Source organism: Astatotilapia calliptera, chromosome 20, assembly GCF_964374335.1.
Source record: "Astatotilapia calliptera chromosome 20, fAstCal68.1, whole genome shotgun sequence".
NCBI classification, from domain to species: domain Eukaryota; kingdom Metazoa; phylum Chordata; class Actinopteri; order Cichliformes; family Cichlidae; genus Astatotilapia; species Astatotilapia calliptera.
Window position 1 is genome coordinate 19,970,982 of NC_137441.1, and position 23,950 is coordinate 19,994,931.

At 42.7% G+C, this 23,950-nt stretch overlaps 1 protein-coding gene across 12 annotated transcripts in view; it reads left to right on the plus strand.

Annotated features, from left to right (window-relative positions):
• Positions 1 to 23,950, plus strand: part of myt1b (myelin transcription factor 1b) — a 146,545-nt gene that overhangs the window by 98,299 nt on the left and 24,296 nt on the right. For 7 of the 12 annotated variants that reach the window (XM_080294571.1, XM_080294576.1, XM_080294577.1 and 4 more), the window contains 5 exons: positions 11,683 to 11,789; positions 17,853 to 17,907; positions 19,698 to 19,728; positions 20,831 to 20,893; positions 22,563 to 22,924. In XM_080294571.1, the coding sequence (XP_080150697.1) occupies positions 11,683 to 11,789; positions 17,853 to 17,907; positions 19,698 to 19,728; positions 20,831 to 20,893; positions 22,563 to 22,924 (618 nt within the window). Of the gene's footprint in view, positions 1 to 2,914; positions 3,049 to 6,548; positions 6,880 to 11,682; positions 11,790 to 17,852; positions 17,908 to 19,697; positions 19,729 to 20,830; positions 20,894 to 22,562; positions 22,925 to 23,950 lie in introns of those variants that run through there. The other 5 variants (XM_026153443.2, XM_026153444.2, XM_026153448.2 and 2 more) reach the window with 4 other exon arrangements.

A 23,950-nucleotide genomic window follows, 5' to 3' on the forward strand; every position in this document is an offset into this window, starting at 1 on the left:
CTGCTCGTCCCTGTGTGTGTTTCTGCGTGTATTTGTTTAAACTTTATTGTCACTCGTGTCTCTAGGACAGCTGGAGGCTATGTCAGAGTTCAGCTGCTTGTTATACAGAGCAGAGAATGAGAGGAGAGAGGGTTGGGGGTGGGGTGGTATGGTGTGGGGAGGAGTGTTCACATTCATTTGCGTGCGTTTGCATATGCCTGTGAATGTGTAGTGTGTGTGTGTGTGTGTGTGTGTGTGTGTGTGTGTGTGTGTGTGTGTGTGTGTGTGTGTGTATGTGCATGTTTAGTCCTATCTGGGTAGTGGAACAGAAGGGTGAAGGGGGGTGAATAGTGAAGTTAATGGGCTAATGAGAGCACCGTGCTTAGGAAGAATACAAGAGGCTGTCTGGCATGGCCAGATAAAAAAAACTTGCAGAGGCATTAGTGGAGACCCAGCAGTCCTCCTTAACGGCGACACGTTCTTTGTCCACGCACACCAAAAGCCACTTTAATAAGCAGTGAATTCATTATAGATGTGTTTCTCTCGTTTTTTGGAGCCATAAAAGCAAAGAGATGGAGAGTGAAGGGATGTGGAGAGCAGATGTGTAAACTAGAAAACCACATCCAGTTTTTTAGGAGCATTAGTTTCAGTTTAATGTTTAGATATGGTTAGCTTTGTTGTTCACTCGATGATAAGAATAAACATGAAAACTACGCTTCAGTTAAAGGCTGTGTCGGTCAGATATTTGTTGACAGCATTTAGAACCACACTTCTGTGCACATTCAAGTAAGTTTAGCTCAGATGCGCACGGCTAAAACTAAAATTCATCTAGTTAGTTTCATTTCATTCAATGTTTAGTTCAGTAATCAGAGTTTGGGTTCAAATAAGCGGATTAAGTTGATTTTGTTTTATTTGATCTAGTTGGACTTCTTAGTTTTAAGTAATTTTTAAGTAAGCACTTTAGTTTAGTTTAGTTTAGTTTAGTTTAGTTTAGTTTAGTTTAGTTTAGTTTAGTTTAGTTTAGTTTAGTTTAGTTTAGTTTAGTTTAGTTTAGTTTAAGCCCCGTGGCAGCATGTAGAGCTTGTACCACACCTTTTACCTTATGTCAGCTGGAACAGGTTACAGTCCCTCTGCAACCCCATTTAAACAAGCCTCCAACAGTCTGTTTAAGGGCATTTGCAGCAGCTGTTTCAGTTAGGTTTAGTTTAGCTTCATTTAATTTAATCTGTTGGAGTTTAGTTTTGGTTGACACAAGTTGAGTTGAGTTTAGCATACACAGTTGTTGTCAGCTGTTCAGATTTGTCTGTTTGTTTTCTAATTCAGTTACGTTTTATTTGAATATCTTTAGTCTTCAGTGTTGAAAATTCAGGCTTTATGAAGCAAGTTAAGGGATTTTTCTTTGGGTCAAGAGGAATGCATTTCGTGCAGATTTGTTACATTTGTTACAGTACAAACGGGCTAGGAGCGAGCTTTGTGAATTTAGTTTTGTTTTCTTTCATTCTGTCTTTCATTTTCTATTTTCCAGCTTGGTGAAACAATTATTGACTTGTTCTAATAATTCCTTTTTTATGATGAAGACTGGAAATTTGACTGTAGTCCGACTGTGTTAATTTACTGTGCTGTCACAGCTTAGTTTAGTTTGGGGGGATTTTAAAAGTTTTTCCAAGTCATCCAAGTTCTTTTTATTTTTGTTTAATTTAGCAGCATTGATTCTTCTAATAATGTATACAGGTAGCTTAGCTTGGTTTAGTCACTTACATCTACTGTGCTTACACAGAAAGGGAAAGTTGAATTCAGTGTAGTTTAGTTTATTTATTGTGACCATTCAAGTTTAGAAGTGAGTCAAGCAAATGTGGGGTTTTTTTGGTTTTGCTTGAGTTTGTCTTTTAGCTTACTCTAGTAACATATAGTTATTTGCTAGCGAAGCTTATACTCTGGTTAAGGATAATGAAATTTAGTTTAATTCACTTCAATTGAGCAAAAAGGGAGGCTAAACCGGATCTGGTTTTACATTAACACTACAAATTTCAAAGTGTAGACAAGCACACGCCTCCAAGAAAGGAGAGGATATTGTCTGGCAATGTGCAACTCTCTTCAACAAACAATAGCAATAAGCAATCAGAACATTAAATGTACATGAAAAGGCTGTAGAATGTGTTGAGGTTGCTTTACCCCCCATTACATCTTGGAGAGATGGGGATGGGGGTAATGGGAGCAAGCAATGGGAGAGCTCATTATCTGGCAGACCATCTGCTATTGGGAGGGAGGAACTGTCTGTCTGTCCCAGACACAGACGCTCTGAATAGGCCTGAAGTTCCAGTGAAAATGCTCCTCTAACTTCCCTAAATTAGCTGTACATCTGGTACATTTGGTCACACGTGATGAGGGAGGCTGGTGGAAACTGACCAATCATGTTTTAAAAAAAAGTAGAGAAAAGAAAAGAGATGTTGCTAACATAAGCAGAATGTAGAAAAATATACCTTGCTTTAATTCCATGTTTGTTTACAGCTAGATTCATCATTCTGCAGCTCGGTTCTACTTCATTACGTGTCCATGCAGTTGTCCACGAGTTTGTGGTGGATTTGTGAGATATTTGTGATCTAATCCCGCGAAGCTCTTTGTGCAACACGTTTGAATCTATGTTTGATGTCTGTGGAAGTTTTCAGTGCAGCAGCATGTGCAGGTTGATGTAAATGAAGCAGATGAGAGTTTATGTGCATTCAGTCAAATCGCTGGGGGAGCGTGAGTGTGAGAAGTTGCCCGGCGCAGCAGATGCTCTTTGTTGCTGTTGTTCGGGCTATTGTTGTTGAAAGCTGACACTGAAGGGGCGGGATAGGCTCCAGCTCTTGGCAGCAGGAGGGCAGCCTTCCTTCCTATTGGCTCCCGCGCGTGTCGGTCAGTGGTCTGTCACCGCCCCTCGTCACTCCGTCGGGAAGTTGAAGTAAAGTTTGAGCAACTTTGTTAGGCTGAAGTAAACTTGCCAGCAGCACTTGACGGCCGCTGCGGGACTTTTCAGAGGGACCGAGAGAAGGAGCACCGCAGAGATGAAGCTGTGCCGCACTTTTCTAGGTTCGTATCGCTCACTTTTTTAAACTGTAGAGGAGCAACTTTGAAACTTAGTGTTTAAACTTTGTGTCTCGGCATCTCCATCTCTCTTTAGAATCATTGTGCTGACGCAGATATAAGCAGACAGTCAACAGACACGCGCCGGAACTTTGTTTTAAAAAGTTGCAGCAGCTCTGTTAGCGTCCAAGAAATCCCTTTAGAGACATTGTGACCATCGCTGTACTGAATTAAAAGACGCTTACAGCTCTGTCTGGTTACACCAGTTGTAACTTCAAAACATCTCCGCGGGGCAAACTCATCGCATGCAAGCATTTCGAAATAAACTTAAGAAATGTAAACTTGAGTTCTGAGTACACAGCAGAGATAAACTCCAGCCTCTTCGGATAAAAACTGGCCAGACAAAGGACAGTCGGTCCCTGGGGGACCGTGTGGCCCCGGTACCATGGGGACACTGCCAAAGCTGCGGGCTTATTAAAAAGTTTTTTTTCTTTCTCTCTCTCGGAGTGTGTGTGTGTGTGTGTGTGTGTGTGTGTGTGTGTGTGTGTGTGTGTGTGTGTGTGTGTGTGTGTGTGTGTGTGTGTTTAGTCTGTCGGCTTGTTCCATCTGTCGAGGGACTATAGGGGCCTCCCCCGGTCCCATCCTAAGCGCTCACTCAGCTGCTGCCCCCATGTAATATTTATACTGGCTGCCTGCACTCCGCACAATATAGCCACCATACAAGAGCTATGGTGCTGCAGGCCTCTGCCATCTGCATCTGCAGACAGACTTTAGAACAACAGAGGAACAAGTTTTCCCAGCTCGTGCACCGGCTGCTCGATTACTCACACTCAGCCTTCAGAAGAAAGTTTTTGTTTTCAGTTTTTATTTCTTCAAAATAATAGCCACAAGGGGCGACCGATTACAAATGTTAAACTGTGCCAACATAGGCTTATACAAAGTGACACGGTGTATTTTACTTTTTCTTTCCGAATGAAGTGAGTTTACCCGTGTCTTACCCTTCAAAATAAAAGGCAAGAACAAGTGAATGACTTGATATTGTAAAGTTTTCAAACGTATACATTAAATAGGTTTAGATCTATCCATTCATGAAAGTGATATTTATTTATGTATTTATTTATTTATTTATTTATTTACGGGGGGGGGGGGGGGGGGGGGGCAGTTTGGGGTGAGTATGGAAAATAGTTTTATATATATTTATATATGTTTTCAAAGTAAAAACGTAAATAGATCGACTATAAATACGAGTCATTAGATATTTAAATTAAAGACAGTTTAATTTTCAGAGCTTGGACTTATAAAAGCTGCATTCTGCTTTGTTTATTTCAGTTTATATTAAGGATGAAATGATTGTACTTTATTTTGTCAATGTTTCCGTTCAAAAAATAAATAAAATGCAGTGGTGATATGATAAAGTTTTTAGACCTTTAAATGGAATAAACATTAGTTTTGGATATTCATTTTTCATAGATTTGGCATTCCGTTTTGTCTGTATTAGTTTATAACGAAGGCAAATATGGTTCAAGTTTTATCCTTCAAAATAAAAGCCACAACAGTAAAAAAACAACAACAACAAAAACCCACCCACTTGGTACTCTTGTGACAGTGTGTTCAACAGTATTGAAGTTTACATGTAAGCATTCATATTATTAGTGTAAAATGATTTTACTTGAAACCATAAGATTTACCTTTTAAAATAAAATATGAAAAACTGACAAGTTTGAAGCAACGTTATCAATGATTGGGACAAATGGAGCAAATATTGCCTATTTTAAAGGTGAAATATTATCATTTTAAAAATAGAACCTTTGTTTGATGCCATTAAAGTTAGCTGATGGCAGATAGTTAGTGTCAACAGTGGGCAGACAAACGCTTTTGTTGCCTCAACAATGAGCTGTAGTAGATATTGTTTGCCAGAGCTGTCCACGGTTCTGAACACGCACAGAATCTCTGGAGCAGCACTTTGGAGCTGTCCGCAGTGCTGATGCAGCGAGCGATTGTGATTTGAGATTTGAGGCCTTTTCTCTCTTCTCTTTTACCGCCAGAAAACCTCCGTGTGTCTCTAGTTCACACCTGACCTACAGGCCTCAACTTTGCGACACCGGTCCACCCTGTGCTGGATCATGGCCCGGGATATTTCCTATCCCCCCTCTCTTTTGTTTATTGGGTTGTCGATGGCGTTGTTGTGAATCCATTCTCTCTCTCTGCGTGTCTCTTTCTGCACACCACTGTCTGAAATCATACTGATGGCGGCGTGCACGGCCGGTGATTGATTTCAGCTCCAATGCATAACAATGGGATTTCACAAAAAGAGCCTGCTGCAAAGAGATAAGAATTTAATAGAATTTCTGAAAGCTGAAGGTTGGGCTTTTTGAATATTCCCTACGTGCGCGGCGTGGAGACAGCAGATAAAGGATGGCATTTGTGGGGACTATTCTCAAATGGCTTGTAATGAATGGTTGTCATTTCCACTAATGGTTTCAAAACGGCAAAGCAAAAAGCATGATGTGAGCAACATTTGGGAGTGACTCCAAGTTGCTCTGTTAAGACCGGCTGTTTGTTGTTCGGAGCTGCGGCGGTCAGCCTAAAAACGATGAGCAGATCAGGAAGTGAGAGTGATTAGTTGTCTTAGTAAACTCCTGCTTCTCTTTTTATTCAAACCGATATCACACTTCAGTCCTTTCGTCGCCTCCCCTGAGCATAAATATTTTTTATGCTCGGGGGAGACATATAATCTCCCTCTTTGCCTATATGTCGTTAACCCCCACCCCCTTCTTCCCATACGGAGGAGTTATCAGATGCTGTCAGCGCTGCGCGCATATCCAGACTCTGCTACTACATCAATTCACGGTCCTCGACTAAAAAAAAAAAAAAAAAAAAGTCCCCCTGAATGAATTATTGGACGGTACCACTTTCCGGGGTGCGTTGGGGGTGGTGAAGGATTACAGTAATGCTTTTGGGGGACATCAAGAACTTGTCAGCGGGTGAAATGTATAAAACATGAGCTAATTCTGGTGTCTAATATTGTGTTGGAGCCCAGAGGCGTAGAGATGCTTCACCAACGATTACACGCTGATAATGGTGTTTATGGGATGTTTGGGGAAATGGAAACTTTATTTTCATATGTGGGAAATGGCGCGCAGTTAGAGTCAAATCTGGTTTAAAGTTGTACGTTTCGCTGGCTTGAGACATGCTTAGGAGAGAGGAAGGACGAAAGTCAGGGAGGGGTGTGTGTGTGTGTGTGTGTGTGTGTGTGTGTGTGTGTGTGTGTGTGTGTGTGTGCACATATGCCCATTGAGTTAGTGTGTAGTAAGAGGGGACTTCAAGCCCTGCCCATCTGATGCTGGAGGTTTTACTACAGCTTCCGTGATGTCATGGCAAAGGGCGGAGGGAGGAGTTGAAAGGGGCGGGTGGGGAGTTGAGAGGGGATGGGATGGATGGAGGGAGGAAGGGAAGGGTGGAGGGAGGGGGTGGTACAATGGCTCATGAGGGAAAGGTAAGTCAATATTACGTTTTTTCTCCCCTCCTCGCTGACAAAGGCAAATGAAGCCATGTTTTTTGCTTACAAACAAGTAACATCTTAACGCCCGGATACGGAGCCGTGCGCCGATGCGCTGCGCAAGAGAGGCCGGTGCAACCTTCAGCTCGCTCTTCTTATTTATCACATCTGGACGTTTAGAACGGGATAGACGATTGCTTTTTACAAGAAAAAAACAAACACATAGAGCTTTTACTCGGGATATCGTGCCTCTTTAAAGAAAACTACTTGGCCTGCAACTCTAAAAAGAGAGCGAGAACGCGGCGCCGAAACCACAGAGGAAATATTATCGGATACAGGTAATCAGAAATGTTTTGAGTGTTTAGATCTGTGATGATTCATCTGGAATTACCCAGCCTTTGTGCGTGACTTTGACTGTGTGATATTTAAAAGCATCCCCCCACAGCGCGATTTAGCACCGGTTTAGTGTTGATGTCACATTTTTATATTTCCTAATTCCCCGGTGTGGATTAAAACTTACCCACAGCTGCGATCTCCCCACAGTTTGACCTGATTTTTTTTCTTCTTTTTTCCATTTATTTACGTTGTCAGCTGCTATTAGTATTTTCCGCTCAGGATGGAGATGAAGCTATATTTTAGCCCCTTCCATGCTGCGTGTGTTTACACCGGCGCCGTGTAATAAGTGGGAATAAACCAACTATGGCGCTTTCTCGGAACCTCAGTTGATGCGTGCACTTCTCTGCCACTCTGCCCGTGTCGAATAGTTCATCATCAGAGTGTGGGGCTTGAAGAAGACACACTCAGTACGATGCTCCATCCTCTGCTCCGTCCTCTAGTTTCACCTTCCTGTCTCCAGGAATAAATTTGCTCGTTTACTGTACCACGTCCCACCCTTTCTAGTAAATTGAGATATGTGTGCAGAGTTTGTATTATTAGAAAGGTAGAGCAGCAGGAGTCCTGCGTGTGTTTGTGTGTGGACAGATGGATGGATGGAGTGAGTGTGATTGCGAGAAAGAGAGAAAGGCAAAGGGAAGGATGGAGGGAGGGGTTGACCATTTGATCCTCTGCAGCAAAAAACAGAGATGCTCTCTTCAAATGTCAGCCGCCTTTAGTAGTGCGCAGATGAAAAAAAAAGTCCTCAGAAGCGCACTGAAAATAGACGCCGGGGAGGGGAGCCTCGAGTGGCACGTTTCACTGGATCTTTTCGGACTGTGGCACGGTGCAGAAAGCGAGCCCGTGCGTCTGTGCTGTTGTTGTTTTTTTTTCTTGTTTTTTATCCCTCACACCCCCCACTCCCTTCTCTTGCTCACCCCACCTTCTTGCCTTGCTTAGATGGCCGCGTGATGTGTGCGCCTCGCGGCTTGTCAAAGCACCCGCGTCCTAAGATGGAGGAAAGAGATGGGGCTGCCGATGATGGTGATACACAGAGTGTTATGTCACCCGCTCTTTAAGTTTCTCCCCACTCCACTGTAGCAGTAGTAACCTCAGAAGAGAGTGGGAGAAACTTGAGCTGCCCGTCAGGAAAGCTTTCGGCGTTACTTTGCTTCCTGGTTTTCGCCGTTGGAAACGCGGACTTTAAACGGCAGAATGTCTCCGCTGCTTTTAAATATCTGCGGCTTTAAAATAGTTTTTACAATCTTCCACTGGAGTTGGTTAAAGCTCATTTAAATGCATGGAAAAAGCATCCGCAGGCCTATTGTTTGGCTTAATGTAGAATAAATACCGAGCCACACATGTAACGCATCCTAGGCAGAAAAGATAAAACACCTATTGTTTTTCTTCTGTTTACGTTTCCAGTGAAATGTAGCCTAGTTTTGGAGGGGGATTACCGAATTAGGTTATTGGTGCCTTATGCTGCTACAGCAGCTTATAGAGGTGCGTGTAGCAGCCTCTGATATGACCTGCTCCTGTGTGTGTGTGTGTGTGTGTGTGTGTGTGTGTGTGTGTGTGTGTGTGTGTGTGTGTTTGTAGTTACTGTGATAGGAGGAAACCTCGCTATTTATGAAGGGTTGAATAGGCGATGGTGAGGACAGCAGGTGCCGGAGGAGGGAGCGCAATAAACGCACTGGAGGAGCAGCTGGGGCCAAATTGCACCCTTGTCATTCAAAGCCTATCAGAAATCTAAGCAATACAAGCAAAGGTCAGGGTTGGCCCTGGCTTTCAGTAGAGAGGAAGCATTTCAACTGAAAGGCTGGAAATAATGAATTTCATGCCTGCATTGAAATGGGAAATAAATAAAAAAGAAAAGTGAAAATTAATTAAAAAAGCAAGACAAAAGTGCACAGATTCTTCGAGAGAGGAACGCAACTTGGAGAAGTGTTTGGAAAACGGAGAGGTACAGATTTTCAGGTGTGCGGCTCAGTTTAGTCTTAGAAGCAGCGGTTTGTGTCATTTTCTCAGAGGTCAAGGTGACCCTCAGGGGAGCTCCCCCCTCCTAAAAGCTGGTTGCCATGGTGCTGTTGCCTTTCCATCCAATCCCCATCACTAAACTGATAGTAGCATCTTGCAAGCTGCCCCTCTTTTAGTCACCTTTCCTGTTTAATTTGCCCTTCAAGCTAGGATCTTTAAATCACAAATTTGCTTTTCACACCTGCCTCATAATCTGGAAACTCTCCTTTCTTTTGTGCTTTGACACAAAGAAACCAACAGAGTAACATGAAACCACCCCGCCGGTGCACAACTTTTGATTTCTCGCTCCCGTCTGCTCAGCTCGCTGTAATCACACTAAGTTGTCTCTAAATCCTGCTTAACAGGGGGCCAGGGGTGTACAGCTGGCCCCAGCGCTGTACACACACTAATGCTGTTACAGACAGTTCACCCTGGTATTTAATCTAACTATGGATTTAGACCTCTTTGCTCTATTGTCCCAGTACAGTAAGCCGTAGTCCTGTAATGGTATTACTTCAGCCTAAACTTTGTTTTCAGGTAAAAGGTTTTCTTTTTTGGATCAGGTATTGATTCTTATCATTTATTTTCTTTGTGTGCAGATAACTGGCAAATCTGCCCCTCAATAACAAAAAAACCCATTCATTTTGCATTCACTCCCACCTACCGTCTCACTTCTGATTAACCAAACGTCCCCGGTGAATGGCTAATTGTCTCATACTCCTCCAACTTTTGCTGTAAAATAATGAGCTGTGAGTCTTTTAGATGGAGAAAGAGCAGCATGTGATCAAAGAATCAGAGAGAGCAGATCCTGAGCACGCGAGGTTCAAATCAGTTTTCTAATTTCCTTTTTTTTGTTCTAAATTTAACACAAGATGCCAAAGAAGGGTTAATTCTGACACCTCTTTCTGTGATGAATCGCTTCAGCTTTGGTTCCAGCTGTATTTTCTCTCTCTCTCTCTCTCTCTCTCTCTCTCTCTCTCTCTCTCTCTCTCTCTCTCTCTCTCTCTCTCTCTCTGTGTGTGTGTGTGTGTGTGTGTGTGCAGCACGAGGTCAAGACTAAGCAGAGTGAACGGGGGGCTGCTGACACACGGCCCCAGGCTATGTGTCCTAATAGAGTGCTGTTATATGTTTGGCATTTAGGAAGGGCTCTCAGCTCCTTGTCCCCAAAACTAACAATACAGGATGGATGCTCACTTCACTTCACTTTAAAAGGAGGGAGAAAGACCAGAGAGGAAGCAAAATAGGCATGGGAGTTTGCCTACTTGTGTGTGTATGTGTTTGTGTGGAGATAGCTGAGACAGAGATAGAGATGCAGACCTAAAGTATTGCTGCTGTAATCACTTTTTCACTCTGGGGTGGGGTGGTGGTGAAAGTTGATAAACAAGCATTTTGTAAATGGCTGAGCTTTGGTGTGTCAGGGTGTGTGTGTGTGTGTTGGGAAAGGGGAGGGGGTGTTCAAGGGGTCTGCTTCAGGACCCCTTGGATGCGGACACACAGCCTTTTGTTGTCTCGTCCACCATTGCTCTCACTGCTTTTAGTGCGCCACTCTCACTCACGGGTTCACGCACAGGACAGTCAAGCATGGAAATAAAGAATAAAAAAACTTAAGAGAAATGAAAAGGTAGGGATGCAGTCAATAAAGGCCGAGGATTTGTTCAGAGAGCTTTAGGTTTTGTTGCCTCAGAAGACTGCTGGAGGTTATTTGTAAGAGCTGCATTAGTTATTTAAAAACATTCTATCTTGAATTCCCACCACAAATTCTGAGTTCTGGGCATGATTGCTCTCAAGCACCACTGCAGCTTCCATTTACATTTTCAACAGAGTGGCCCAAATGCCTGGTCATACAGTCAGTCTAAGCTGAAGGACGCTTTCTCTTTCAGAGTGTTCTGATATATATATATATATACACATAAATATATGTGTGTATCTCAGAAAGGATCAGATTTCACTGTACCAGCTCAGCAGTGCTTGAAAACCGAGTGGGAGAAAGAGACAGAGCTGAAGCGACACGAGTTGCAAAGTTCAGCCTTGAGCACTCCCAGAAAAAAGAAAAATCTACACTTTATTTCCCCACCTGATCTTGAAACTACGTCTCTGTTTTGTATTTAACACCTGCACTGGCATCACTATGAGCACAAAGGGATTTGTAATACTGTGTTTGTCTCAGGCCGTCATCACAAAGATAAACTGAAGAGCTATTACCTTGATGAAAAAAGAGTGAGGGGGGGAGGAAGAAGAGCGGTTTGATTTATGTGCGATTCATTATATGCTAGCCATTCTTCAACCTCTCTCCCCTGACATTGCTCCCCAGCACCACCACCATCACCACTACCACCACCCCATTTCTTCATATATACGCTCCCTGAAAAACTTGATAAAAATGCACAAATTTGATTGATTCTAATAGTAGACTGACAGGGATCCCAGCTGGGGCACTTAACTGTGCCTCGGTGTGTGTGTGTGTGTGTGTGTGTGCGCGTGCGCCCACGAGATGCATACATACTTGTCTTTTAGTTAATAAAGGATCGTCTGCAGCACGCTTGAGTGCCCCAGCATTCCCTCAAAGTAAAACCCCCACCCTCTTCTCTCTTCCTCTAACCACACACTGCCCATCTACTGGCGCTGATGATTTCACATGACAACTCTCTCTCTTTTTCCCTTCTTTTTCTTTCTCCCAAATCTGTCCCCTCTCCTAACCCATCCCTTTCTCTTGCCCCACCTCTTGCTCTTGTTTCTTCCTTTTCTACCAACAGAAAATGAGTTTCGGGGTGAGCTGGTAAACCAGCGGTGGACACGAGGCGAGAGGACCAGCAGCCGGTGTCAGGCCTCCCAGAGACTGCAGAGCCGTCGACCAATCATGGTGAGTGACAACACAGCCCCCTTGTACATCCCCACCCGCTTCATCACTCGCCACCACACCCCTTTCCAATCTGATTCTGCTTCCTGAGCATTTCCCTCCAATCCCCAACTCAGCAGGGGAAAGTCAAAAAGGGTGGAGGCAGATGGAGCAGAGGGCAATAAAGCAGGCTGTGTATATGTATGTGTGTGTGTGTGTCTTAGGGTGCAGGGTATTTTAGACAGCCATGCAGGACAGAAAAAACATGAATCAAACAGCACATCAAATCTCCCGCTTGGCCCTGCCCATCTTTTGCCTCGGCCCCACTCAGCTTAGTTAAGCTCAGCGTGGCACAGCTCAGCGTTTTCCTGCTACTGCTGAGTTCACTTCACAGGGTTTTTTTTCCTATTGAAACACAATAAAAAAAGAAACTCAAAAGGATGTCCTTGAGCTGCTCATACTTTTTTTAAGTGCATGATATTCTGCCTTATCAGCAGAGGAGAAAAATGCTCCCTTCCACCAACACCTCTTTTCTTCTCTTTAACCTGCTCTGCCGTGTCTAAAACTTCTGACCTGCTTTGCCATCCTTTCAAGGAGGTTTCTCCATTCTGAAAACAACAGTCTGACAGTCCTCTCTGAGATTTTCAGACACAGCCCAAATAAATTCCGGCAAGGACTCCCATTCTCAAAGCAACTCTGAACAAGGAAGGGACTAAAACGTTTACATTTTGAAACTGATAGCCACTGTGACATCACTGATGGGTTTTGGACCTGCTGTCGTAGTTTCCTGGAGCCAGAGGTAAATGAATTTGGACGAGAGGTTGAAGTTATTAGCTAGAAAGCCTGGTTTGAAAGCAGCATCTATCTGTGTGACTGAAAAGCACAGACCCACACGTGAAGCAAAACTGTTGCTATTAATTGCTTATTTTGCACAGAGCCCCCTTCCCGATTTCTTATTCAAATCGCAGTTTTTATATCCCGATTTCATTTATTAATGGAAGGAAGCTATCCAAACCTTCCTGGTGCTGTGTGGAAAAGCGATTGCCCCCTAAACCTAATAACTGGTTGGGCCACCCTTGACAGCAAAAACTGCACTCAAGCATCTGCGCTAACTGGCAATTGTCTTTCACTCCACTGTGGAGAAATTTTGGAGTGCTCTTCTTTGATGCCAAGGCATCTCAATTGGATTTAAGGCCAGACCTTGACTTGACCACCTCTTAACCTTTTTTTTTTAGCCATTCAGAGGTGGACTTGCTGTGTATTTTGGATTGTTGTTCTACTGCATAAGTCAGGTGTACTTGAGCTTCAGGGCAGACTTTAGAATTTTCTGGTAGAGAGCAGAATTCATGGTTCTATCAATTATGGTAAATCACAGCGGTTCTGAATCAGCAAAACAGCCTCACAGCATCATACTACCACCACCATGTTTGACTGTTGGCATAATGTTCTTCTTATGAAATGCTGACACAAGCCTTCAATAAGATCATGTTATCAGTTATAGGGGACATTAGTCACTGATATTGCATTTGCTTTGACCCCAGGTGCCCCTGCTGCTCAGCACTTTGTCTTGCTGCCGTTTTGTCCTTTTGAAAAACTCCCGAGTCTCTTTAAAGCCCCTTTTTGTGCTTCTACTAATTTTCTGCTTTGGAAGCTCTTTTGAAAAAGATGCTTTTGAAATAATTTTTACCTTAACTGGGTTTTAGTCTTTGAGGGGAAATACCTAGAAAATGTCATAATTCTAAGAATTCTACTTTCATCATTAAGACCAACTTTTAGTTTTTTCTTTGCACTGCAAATGAGAGCGACAATTAGATGGAACGAGATGGAAGAGAGTTTGAAGGAGAGAGGAGCGGGGGTTGTTTCCCCCTGGGCCCAGTAAAAGTAGTTTTGCTTCCCCCCTGATGGCTAGGGTTCATCTAAAGTGATGACTTTTATTGATTTGGTTTCTGCTACTGAAGGAGTGACAGAGAGGAGGAGAAGAGAGATGTGCTGCTTTCAAACACTACATCACGTGAAGAGGCCTCTGCCACTTATGATACCTTCTTATTGTCTTTTTTGACTTGCAGTAGAGATAGATGAAACAGACTGAGCATTAGCACCGAAAAGATGTTTAGTTACAAACCTTGAAATCATTCGAGGATGACTCACACTGTAAATGGCAAACCTTTGACAGCAGCTGACCCATTATGCAGTCAGACATGCTCAGTCTTCTCGCGTGCTCCTTCCTCCCTGAATCATTAAAGTGGAGCTGTCAAGGGGCTCGACGTGCGACGGTCCAACATGGAGGCCATGCAGAGGGAACTGTAGGCCCGCCTCTAATTGGCAGCTTCAGGTGATTTTTGGAGATGTCAGTCTTCTCTGTCAGTTGCAAATGCTTTTCTCCAACTCCTCTCCCTGTGTCGCAACCCCCCACCTTAACCCCCTCCTTTCCTCATCTACTCTTGTAAACCTGAAAATGAATAAAAGAGTCATTTATGTGCACCAGGGGACAGAGGATGACCTTCTCTCTGAAGTCATTGCCCCCAGCCAGCCATTTACATAGAGCTGTCAGAATGCAGAGCTGAGCTGAGGTCCTCCTGCACACAAAGAAGGACATAATTGATAATGTATAACACAGCCTGTAGGGAAGAGCCTTCCTCCTCCTCTTCCTCCACCTCTTCTTTTCTCCTTCTTCTGCTGCCACATTTCATCATTTCATACTAGTTAAACCCCACATCGCACACGCGCGCATATTGCCGCACACTCACAGCCTGAAACACTATCTCCTTCTTTTTCATTCTCTGCCTTTCTCTGTTGTGCATAAGACATTACTGGTACTGTGTAGGTCCACCTACATAGGTGCAATGTTCAAGGAGTCTAATTAAAAGAAAGCAAGGTAAAGGACAAGTTTTGAACATACCTTTAAAAAGGACCTTTTGAAAATGATTATAAAAATCAGGTGAATGCTTGCCTGGCTGCATCTGGATTCATTTGCAGTGACTTTGTGTTCATACAAATTTAATGAGCTGGAATTGAGAAAAAGGACAGGAAAGAGGGGAGAGCTCAGATGTGCTTACCTATTTAAATGTGCGTAGCTATGGTTACACAAACATGAAAGCAATGGGAGCCCTTTTCAGTCCAGGTTTTGATTCATCCAATGCCTATCAATATAGGGAGGAGGGAAAGGAAAGAGGGGGGAGAACTACAGGGGTAAGAGAATAGTATATCATCTTTTCATGAAGGAGGAATGTGTAGTTCAGTCTCATATGCACATATTCTGTATCGCATCTTCACAGACATCTTCTTTCCTTTCCAATAAAACCCAGTCACATAAAACATAGATCACATAGATCTGTTTTCATATGTTAGCCTTTGATTCTTTGATGCATCTACTAAATCTCTTAATCACATTTAAATATAACTTTACCTTTTGTAACTGTGAAAATCTAAATTGATTTAGAGGTTAAACATTTATTAGAAAGCTCTTTTTGTGTTTCATGTCTTCTATTTTTTCTCCAAATTGCTGCCTTGCAAACTGTCTGGCCACTCTGCTTCACCGGTAGAAAAAGTAATCATATCATATTGGTTAAGTAAAAGTAGCAATAAGAGCTGAAACGAGGAATTGATTTTTCAATTAGCCTTGTTGTTCAAAGGAAAAGGAGTCTGCAGCTGTTTTGATGACTGATTAATCTTTTCAGTCAATTTTCAAGCCAAATCAATTTCTTGTCATGTATGTTAGCAAACTTGGGTGTGGATAAATAAACTATTTTAGTTTGACAGTTGGGGCTTTGGGAAAGCCATTTAATTAAATTATAGGTATGGGTGTTAATATTACAAGGTTATATGCTGTATCAGTAATAAAATCTAAAATACCAACAAGAAAAAGTTGTGTTCATACAAGTATACAAGCTGGTTATTATAAGCAAAATATATTTCTGCTCCACCACTTTTCTCTTTGAGGTATCGTACTATATGTCTTAACTTTTAGCTGTTTTATCTCTTTAGCCATTACTTCTACCTAATATTTACATTCATTTTCAGATTCACTTATCTATTACTTTTACTTTTTTATTTAAAATACTGAGCTAAAGTTTTTAATGTTTAAGCTTGAGGGCTCACCTGGTTATTGCATTTTCTCAGCACATGCTGTTTAGCTGTTTAGCTGTTTTAATATTTGACATTCATTGCTATTGATAATATTAATTTGTGCTTAATATTTCAAATTAGACAAGCCATTCCACATTTTTTCTAAATCTAGTGGGGTTAGATGAACAGTATTCTCTTTGAGACAGAATGAGAAGGAGGAAAACCCCCCAAAAACAACAACTCCAAAACATGCACATGAAGTACAGGAAGCTTGCAAATCTATTTCTTATATTCCATGTCTGCGCTTCCATTCTAACAAGTGCAGACAATTGAGTGTAAGGAAATGGATTTGAGCTATATGCAGGCAGGCACGCACTTGTGTAGGCTAAAAGAGCATACACACATGACCGAGAAGTCATTACTGCACACTCATCCGCTCCTCTTCCCACACAGCACTGAGAGTGGAGCACAGAAGGAGTCAACTGCTCCCTTCAGGCAGGGCACAAAGCTGGTGCTTGTTGCATGACTTCTACACTAAGCGCTTGATCAAAAGAGCTGAAGCCAGAGTGGCAAGAGACAGTCTGTGTGTGTGTGTGTGTGTGTGTGTGTGTGTGTGTGTGCGTGCATGTGTGTGTGTGAGGGAGCGAGAGGGAGAGAGAGAGAGAGAGAGAGGAGCATAGGGCAAGGCAAGGCAGTGGATGCTCGCAGAGGAAGGGAGGGGCCTGTGCCTGCACCTGTACCTCCGGCCAAACACTAAACATTAATGAATGAAGTGCACCCTCTTCGGGAGACAGGGGGAAAGAAAAGCCCTTAACAAAAACAACAACAGCGTGTTTCATCCTCCTCTCATCCCTCTTTCCCTCCTTCTTTTCATAAGTAGTCTTTTAGCAGGAAAGGGACATTGCCAAATAGAGAGAGGAGGAGAAAAAGACTACAAGAAACAGGGACCCCGTGTTTGAATCCCACTGTGGCTCTGCCAACTTGACTATAGAGAAGCAACAAAGCAGCTAAGTGGCTGGGCATGAAGAGGGGAGTACAGGCAACCGGGGGGATAAAAGGGTGGTAGACGAGCATAGGATGGAGGAAGAGTGAGACAGAAAAAGGGGTAGACCTGCGATTAAAAAAAAAAAATCTACCCAGAGTCCAGTAATCAAAGCTAATGGCTCCATTGTGTCTAAAAAGCATCTGATAGCTTTAGAGTGCATTGGGAGCAGTGTTCAGTGTGGAGAGGTAATGCTGAGGAGGTGTGGTCAGTGTGTGTGTGTGAGGTAGCAGGGTTAACACCTGCTCCTTTGTGCCTTAAAAGCTGAGCCAGGAGTTAGTGGCAGACCCAGCACACACACACACACACACACACACACACACACACACACACACACACACACACACACACACACATACAAGTCCTCTTCTTAAAAGGGTTATTACAGTGGCTTTCTGGCTGCCTGTGTGTTTTTGCTTTATTATTATTATATTCAGCATAGTTATGATTGTCAGTCCCTTTGCTTACAGGGGCCATGGCCCCTCTGCGTTCACCGCCTGTTGCCTCTCTACAGACTACAATCATGAGGACCACTCAGATGCAGGAAATTACAGGGGGAGTGATAAGAGGTGTGTGAGGGGTGAGGGTGGGGAGGGAGCTAAAAAGTAGCTTGAACAACCAAGTTTGTTTTTTCTTTCTAAACCATGCTGCCCTTATAGTAGCCTAAACGAGACTGATGTTGGCTCTAGTGGGTTATAAGGTTTTTAAAGTATACTAAGTGAGTGAGGTTGGGCGAGCAAAGGAGAATTAAAGATATGATCATCTCTTTGTGTCAGAGCTACCTTTGGTGTGTTTTAATGGGAACTTCCTGAGCGTGGGTTACTATAGTCGTTGTTTTGAAGGAAGACAAGTGCAATTAGCTGTAGATGTGTGGTGGAAAATAGTGAGAGCATTGAGAAATGACCTCTGATGGTTTCTTTCCCCCTCTCCTTCTCCTCTTCTTTGCTCTCTCTGCTCGTGCTTTCTCCTTTTCTTCACAGATGAGCGTAGAGGGTGACGATAAGCGAACTCGCACTCGGTCCAAGGGAATCAGAGGTGAGTGTCGGTCACTCAGGCCCAGTCTGCAACAGTTACATTTACAAACACTCCTTCACAGCCAAGCATCTCTTCTGCTTTTTGACAAGCGTGTGGGTTCGTGGACTCAGAATGTATGTTTGTCTGTACACATAAACATGAGTGACAAAGACGGTGAATAAAAAAAGGTCTCTGCGTGTCTTTACTCAGCAGTATGTACACACGCTGCTCTCCAACATCAGAGCTTCTCTGTAGTATTGGATGTAACACATAACACGTGGAAATGTCTGCCCCAATATTAGCAAAGGCTAATTTGCTCCTCTAAGTAAATCTGTACATGTATGTGGCTACTGATTCCTCAAGTCTCTGCAACTCTTCTTTAAGAATGAACACCGTTCTCCCAAAACATATTTGGTGCTGTAATAACGGTGTTGGAGAGGGCTGTCTTAACACATTGCTCCAAATCCTACCATAGGTGTTCAATTATGTCGACATCTGATAACACCAGAGCACGATTCTAATCATTTTCATCCTCATTATAAACCATTCAAGTTGAGCTCTCATACCCAATGTATGACCCTTCTCTCTAAGGGCACAAACGAATGAAAGGAAACCTTGTGGCTTTATGTGTACGTGCTAATGCCCACTGAACAGATCAGTAATATCGATGCATTACTTTTGAGTCATAACTCCTAGAATATCACAAAAACCACAGCCCTTGCTACTCCATATTTTTTTAGTCCACATGTACGTATGGCTGTGTGTTTATGTGTACAAACACATGTAAATTTAATGTGCACTTGAATGAATGTGTAAATATCCATATTGATATGTGTGAGTTCCTTGGTGTGTTTGCATTTGCACGTGTGTTTGATGTTTAGAAACAAGACAGCAAAGCAACAGTTCACAGGGCGTTCAGAAGGCATCCAGTCATTCCAACTGCATGATGAAAGACTGAGAAACTACGATGTTGCATGCGCGCACACACACACACACACACACACACACACACACACACACACACACACACACACACACACACACACACACACACACACGCACGCACGCACGCACACACACACACACACACAAACTTGTGTGTGTATGCATGTGTGCATGTGTCTTAGTGCTCTTAGTGTATCTTGATACCCAGGCTATTTCTGACATGTGATTAATGCATGTGATATTGGAGGCCAAACTGAATTCTCCAGGATCCTATTGTTTTTTCATTTTGGCTTCAAATGAAAATAGGATATTTCTCCAAAAACTCGTTCTATCGCTCAACTCCCAATCGATGCCCACAGCCGGCAAGTGTGCGCGTGCTCTATGGGAGCAGAGCGTGATTTATGTTTTGAAGGCAATTACTATAAGTTGGCCCTGAATGAAGTGCTGTTTTCTCCTGATGAAGGCAGTTTTCCTTTTAATTTCTTTTCCCCAATTATGGTAACTAAAGTGTAACAATTAATCATGTTTTATTGCTGAAGTCTGCATATAACTGTCACTTTTTCTGAACAGTGCTGTGCAGTTTGGCTGATTTAGCCTTTCTGTTTGTGTGTGCGTGCCTTTTTTATGCAGCATGTTTGCTTTACTCTTGTTTGTTTTACATGTAGATGTGTATGTGTGAACCCAGGAGCATGTAGGTGTGTTTTAGGATTTTTCGGAATGTGTGTGTGTCTAAGCCTCTATGAGGAATCCTTCTGGGATTCATATGCATTTGTGATTTATTGATCTGAGTTTCTTTTAGCAGCACGGCGTTCTGAGCAGTTGTTCACCTTTGTTCTCTCTCCCCATGACCCCCCCCCCCTTTTCAGTTCCTATTGAGCTTGTAGGACAAGAGCTGAGGTAAGGAAACACCTTCATCTTTGTGAAAATCCCTTTCATAAAGTTCATTTATATATCCCGCCAAACCCTCACCTTGTATCTCCCCCACCCTGGCAATCATACACTCTCTTTAGATGACGCTGTATATTATTCTTTTCCTATTACTCATTATCAGCACTTCTCAGTTTGTGGTCAGTGCCTCCAACAGGCTGCTATTGATTTCTTGCAGCCTTTTGCTGTTTCCTGCTATGAACACATACAGTACATCCAATGAAAAAGGTGTACGATCTTTTTGCAGTCTGATCAAAGGATGCAGCACAAGAAGAGAGGACTGTGAAGGGCTATTATTTAGTTTTTTCTCCCGCCCTTAGCTCCTCTCCATAGTTTCCCACTCAGGGACCAGCTTTCAGGGTCCACAAAAGCCAGTCATCGCCCTTCCTTGCCCTCCTTCCAAATGATTTTTTCATCCTCTCTCATTTTGTCACACTTCACCTCTGAGCATTGATCTCTACTCAGCACTCCAAAAAAATACTTGAGGTTTTGGGATTAAGAAGAAAAAAAAAAGAGGCCAGAGAGTGGCTGATTTAAAATGCAAATGCAGCATTTTTTAATAAGTGAAATTAATAATAAGGATAATTGGAGTAATAAAGGGCAATTGCTGGGGGAAGTTAATGAGAATTGAAATGAGCCATCCTGAGGGGTCATAGCAACCTGAATCAAAGGAGAGAGAGAGAGAGAGAAAGAAAATAGAGTGAGCAAGAACTGATGATGATGACTGGTGAAGAGAGCAGAGCAGGGGAAATTACAGCAGGCCTCGGCTGATCCTTATCTCTCACAGTAACAGGATATAGGCCAGGGTTGATGTATGACAGAGAATATTATGTTTTCTCTTGCATGATACCACCTGAATTCATGCATTATGTGTGTCTGGTAGAAGAGTGGGGACACGTGCGTTTGTGTGACACATGTGCTCAGATTGCATGTCTGTGCTTCACTTTATTTTGTTTGTCTTAATTGACCTTTTCTTTTTTATTTACTGCCTGTGTTTATCATTGCTACTGCACAGGGACTAAAATGCACCCGTGCCTTAAACATATCTCTAACCTCCATCCATCCCATCCAGCTGCCCCACCCCTGGATGCAATGGCTCAGGCCATATCAGTGGGAGATACTCACGACACAGAAGGTAGGGCAGATTAAAACCCCACCCTCTGTCTCTCTGTCCTTTGTCTCAGTCTTGTCTGTCCTCTCTGTTCTCTGTCCCATATCATCTGCTTTGTGCTTTTATTCGGCATTACTCGCTGTAATACTGAGCGTTAGATGAGAACATCAATGCTACTTTTATATCTGTGCGCTAATTATGAAGCTCAAGCCAGCAGCTGGATTTCTAGCTTAGCATAAAGAATACAGATGAAATGTAAAAAAAAAAAAAATTATTAAAAAAGCATAAAGAACAGAATTGAGTGAAATAGCTAGGTTCTAACTATAGGTAGCCATGGCTATATCCACCCAAATTCTTCCAAACAGCACTTTGGAACCACAGTTCAAAGTGGTGGTCTTGGGAGACTTTTGTCCTCACCGTGACAACAAGATTCCAAAATCTATCTCCTGGCATAAAACAGTGCTATTCACATTACAGACAAACAAATGATTTCTTGATTAATGAGCTTTAAAGATTCTTATCAACTTAATTACTTATCTTTGGACACAGCCAGGCTAGACGTTTGTTAAACTGAGGTAAGCTACATCTTTTAGTTTTGTAGTGTTAATAGTATGATGTTACTGAAGTCAAGTCATGAGCAAAATGGTCCTCTTTTGCAGTGCTAATGGAAAAGGATGTAGCAGAGAGTTAGTTGTTTACATTCAGATCAGAAGAAATCAGGTTCAACAAAAGTGTTTTTGACAAGAGAAAAAGCACAGATTAGAGGGAAGCTGATTGAGGATACGTTTTTCTGCTTTATGTCCACATTTCCTGCTTTTACATCTCCCAGTCATCAAATGAATCTAGTTCTCCCACTCATTACTATCCTTATAATTCCTTCTGATTATTTGTAAAATAAAGATAGAAATAGAAAAAATAGAAAAACCAAATGGTAAACTGCACAGCTTCTTGGGTTCCTCAGCACCATTTCGATTCTTTGTTATTTAAATCGCAGATGGAGACAATGTGAATGACTTTTAAAGATACTTACTGAGTCAGATTGCAAATAGAGCACATTCATTATGTCACATACCAGACTCCCAGAGCATCTAAATCTAAACCTAAGTAATAAACCTTTCAGTGGGCAGTGGTGAAATGTGATTTCTTCAGGTGTTATTCCAGCTTCATTCCCCATCCCTCCATTCATCGTCTGTGTCGTTCGCCCTGGGAGATCCTGGGAGACTCGGGGCAGCTCACTGGCTTGTGACTCGTCTTTATTGAGGGGCAGATATTAGCTATCTGTTTACATGTGTATTTGTTCAGCAGGCAATTTTGAGGTGCACTTTGTTTATAGATCGTTCCTCAGACTCCCTCAGCGTCTCCCAGGTGAGCGTAAGAAGGAGTTTATTGGATTTCACCCTCTGCTGCATCGCCCGCCCGCCTCTCCATACGAGTTGTTCATTAAACGTTCCACTCAATTGGCTGAGATTGGTTGTGATATCTGAGTCAGCTAGCATGGCGCCCCCCTCAGGCGTGTTGATTCATACTGGAAAAAGCAGCTCCATCCTGTTTCATGTCAGAAAAAACCCCTGCCTCCTTCTGCTGTGGTTCTGTTAGACGTGTTAGGTTGTTGTTTCACTTATAACCCAGCTTGATTTTCTTAATTTTGTTCTCTCCCTTTTCTTCTTGTCTTCTCCTTTTCCCCCATCACAAGCATTCTGGGTTGCCCAATAGCAAGAAAGCGCCGTCTAGACGAAGCAGAGGCAGAGCAGGAACAAGAACAGGAAACAGAACGGCCTGCCTCCAAGAGGAAGTCCCACCCCCTGAAACTAGCCCTAGATGAAGGTTTCAGTGCAGAGAGTGACGCAAGCAGTGAGGCTGAGGGCGATGGAGAGAAAACAGAAGGAGCCAAGGTAGAAGAGGAAGTGGAGGAGACAGACACAGGTGTGGAGGAGGAGAGAGAGGAAATGACAGAACTCACACAGGACGGACAGACAAACGGTCGGGAGGAGAACACACAACAGAAAGAGGAGGAAGAGACGTATAAGAAGGAGGAGAATTTTGCAGCTGATGAAGGTATGAAACATAGCTTGTTGGTAACAAAGAGGGGTACAGTGAAAAATAACCACAGCATCAAAGGAGCACATATTCATCATGTACTTCAATACTGAAGCAGATTAAGGCCAAGATACCTGACTGTAATTGCTTGATGGGTTAAGCTCCCAAATTGGTTGATCGTACGATTCCCACTGGAGTGTCTTTTATTTAGACCCCACTCAGCTTCCTCACTACCTGCTTCTTCATTTGAGTCAGGACTACTATAATCAAGGAAGACTGGTATTTCCATTAGCAGAACTGATATATTTAATTGTATCGCTATGTTGGCTCTAGTCAGTGTTGGGAAAGTTACTTTTAAAATGTATTCCACTACAGATTACAGAATACATGCCCCAAAATGTATTTTGTAACGTATTCCGTTACGTTACTCTCATTGAGTAACGTATTCTGAATACTTTGGATTACTTAATATATTATTATGCTGTTTTACAACTACATGATTGTACTATGCTGTGTGATTTATTACTATTACTGAAGGTTACTCACCATACCAATAGCAACTAGATTTTTAAATCTTAATATAAATGAGTAACAGTAGGTGGACATTAGGTAAGGCTGCACTTTTTGCAGCGATCTCGTATAGAAAACTATTCCTCACTTATATAAAACAGAACCATAGTAAAGGGACCTCTGGCCAATACGTTGGGTTCCGTTTTGGACCCATAGCCAAAAACTAGCTTTACTTTGTTGTCTGGGTCAACTTTGCTAGCGAGAGACAGAGAGAGGCGTTGAAAGGTTGCTCCAATGGAACTTATTGTTTCAGAGCAAAACACGAACACAGTGTACAGTCAATTCTTAATAGCTTACTTACAGCTGGGCTTGTCAGACACTCTTTTTAGCTGCAGTGGTTATTATTATATTTACATGCTTCCATCTCCCATTTCTGGTTGGTGACAGCTCTACTTTTCCACTCTCCTTTTTCTCCCCAACACTGGCTCTAGTGAGCAGCAGCATCAGCAGATCTCCAGTCCAATAGAGAGCAGG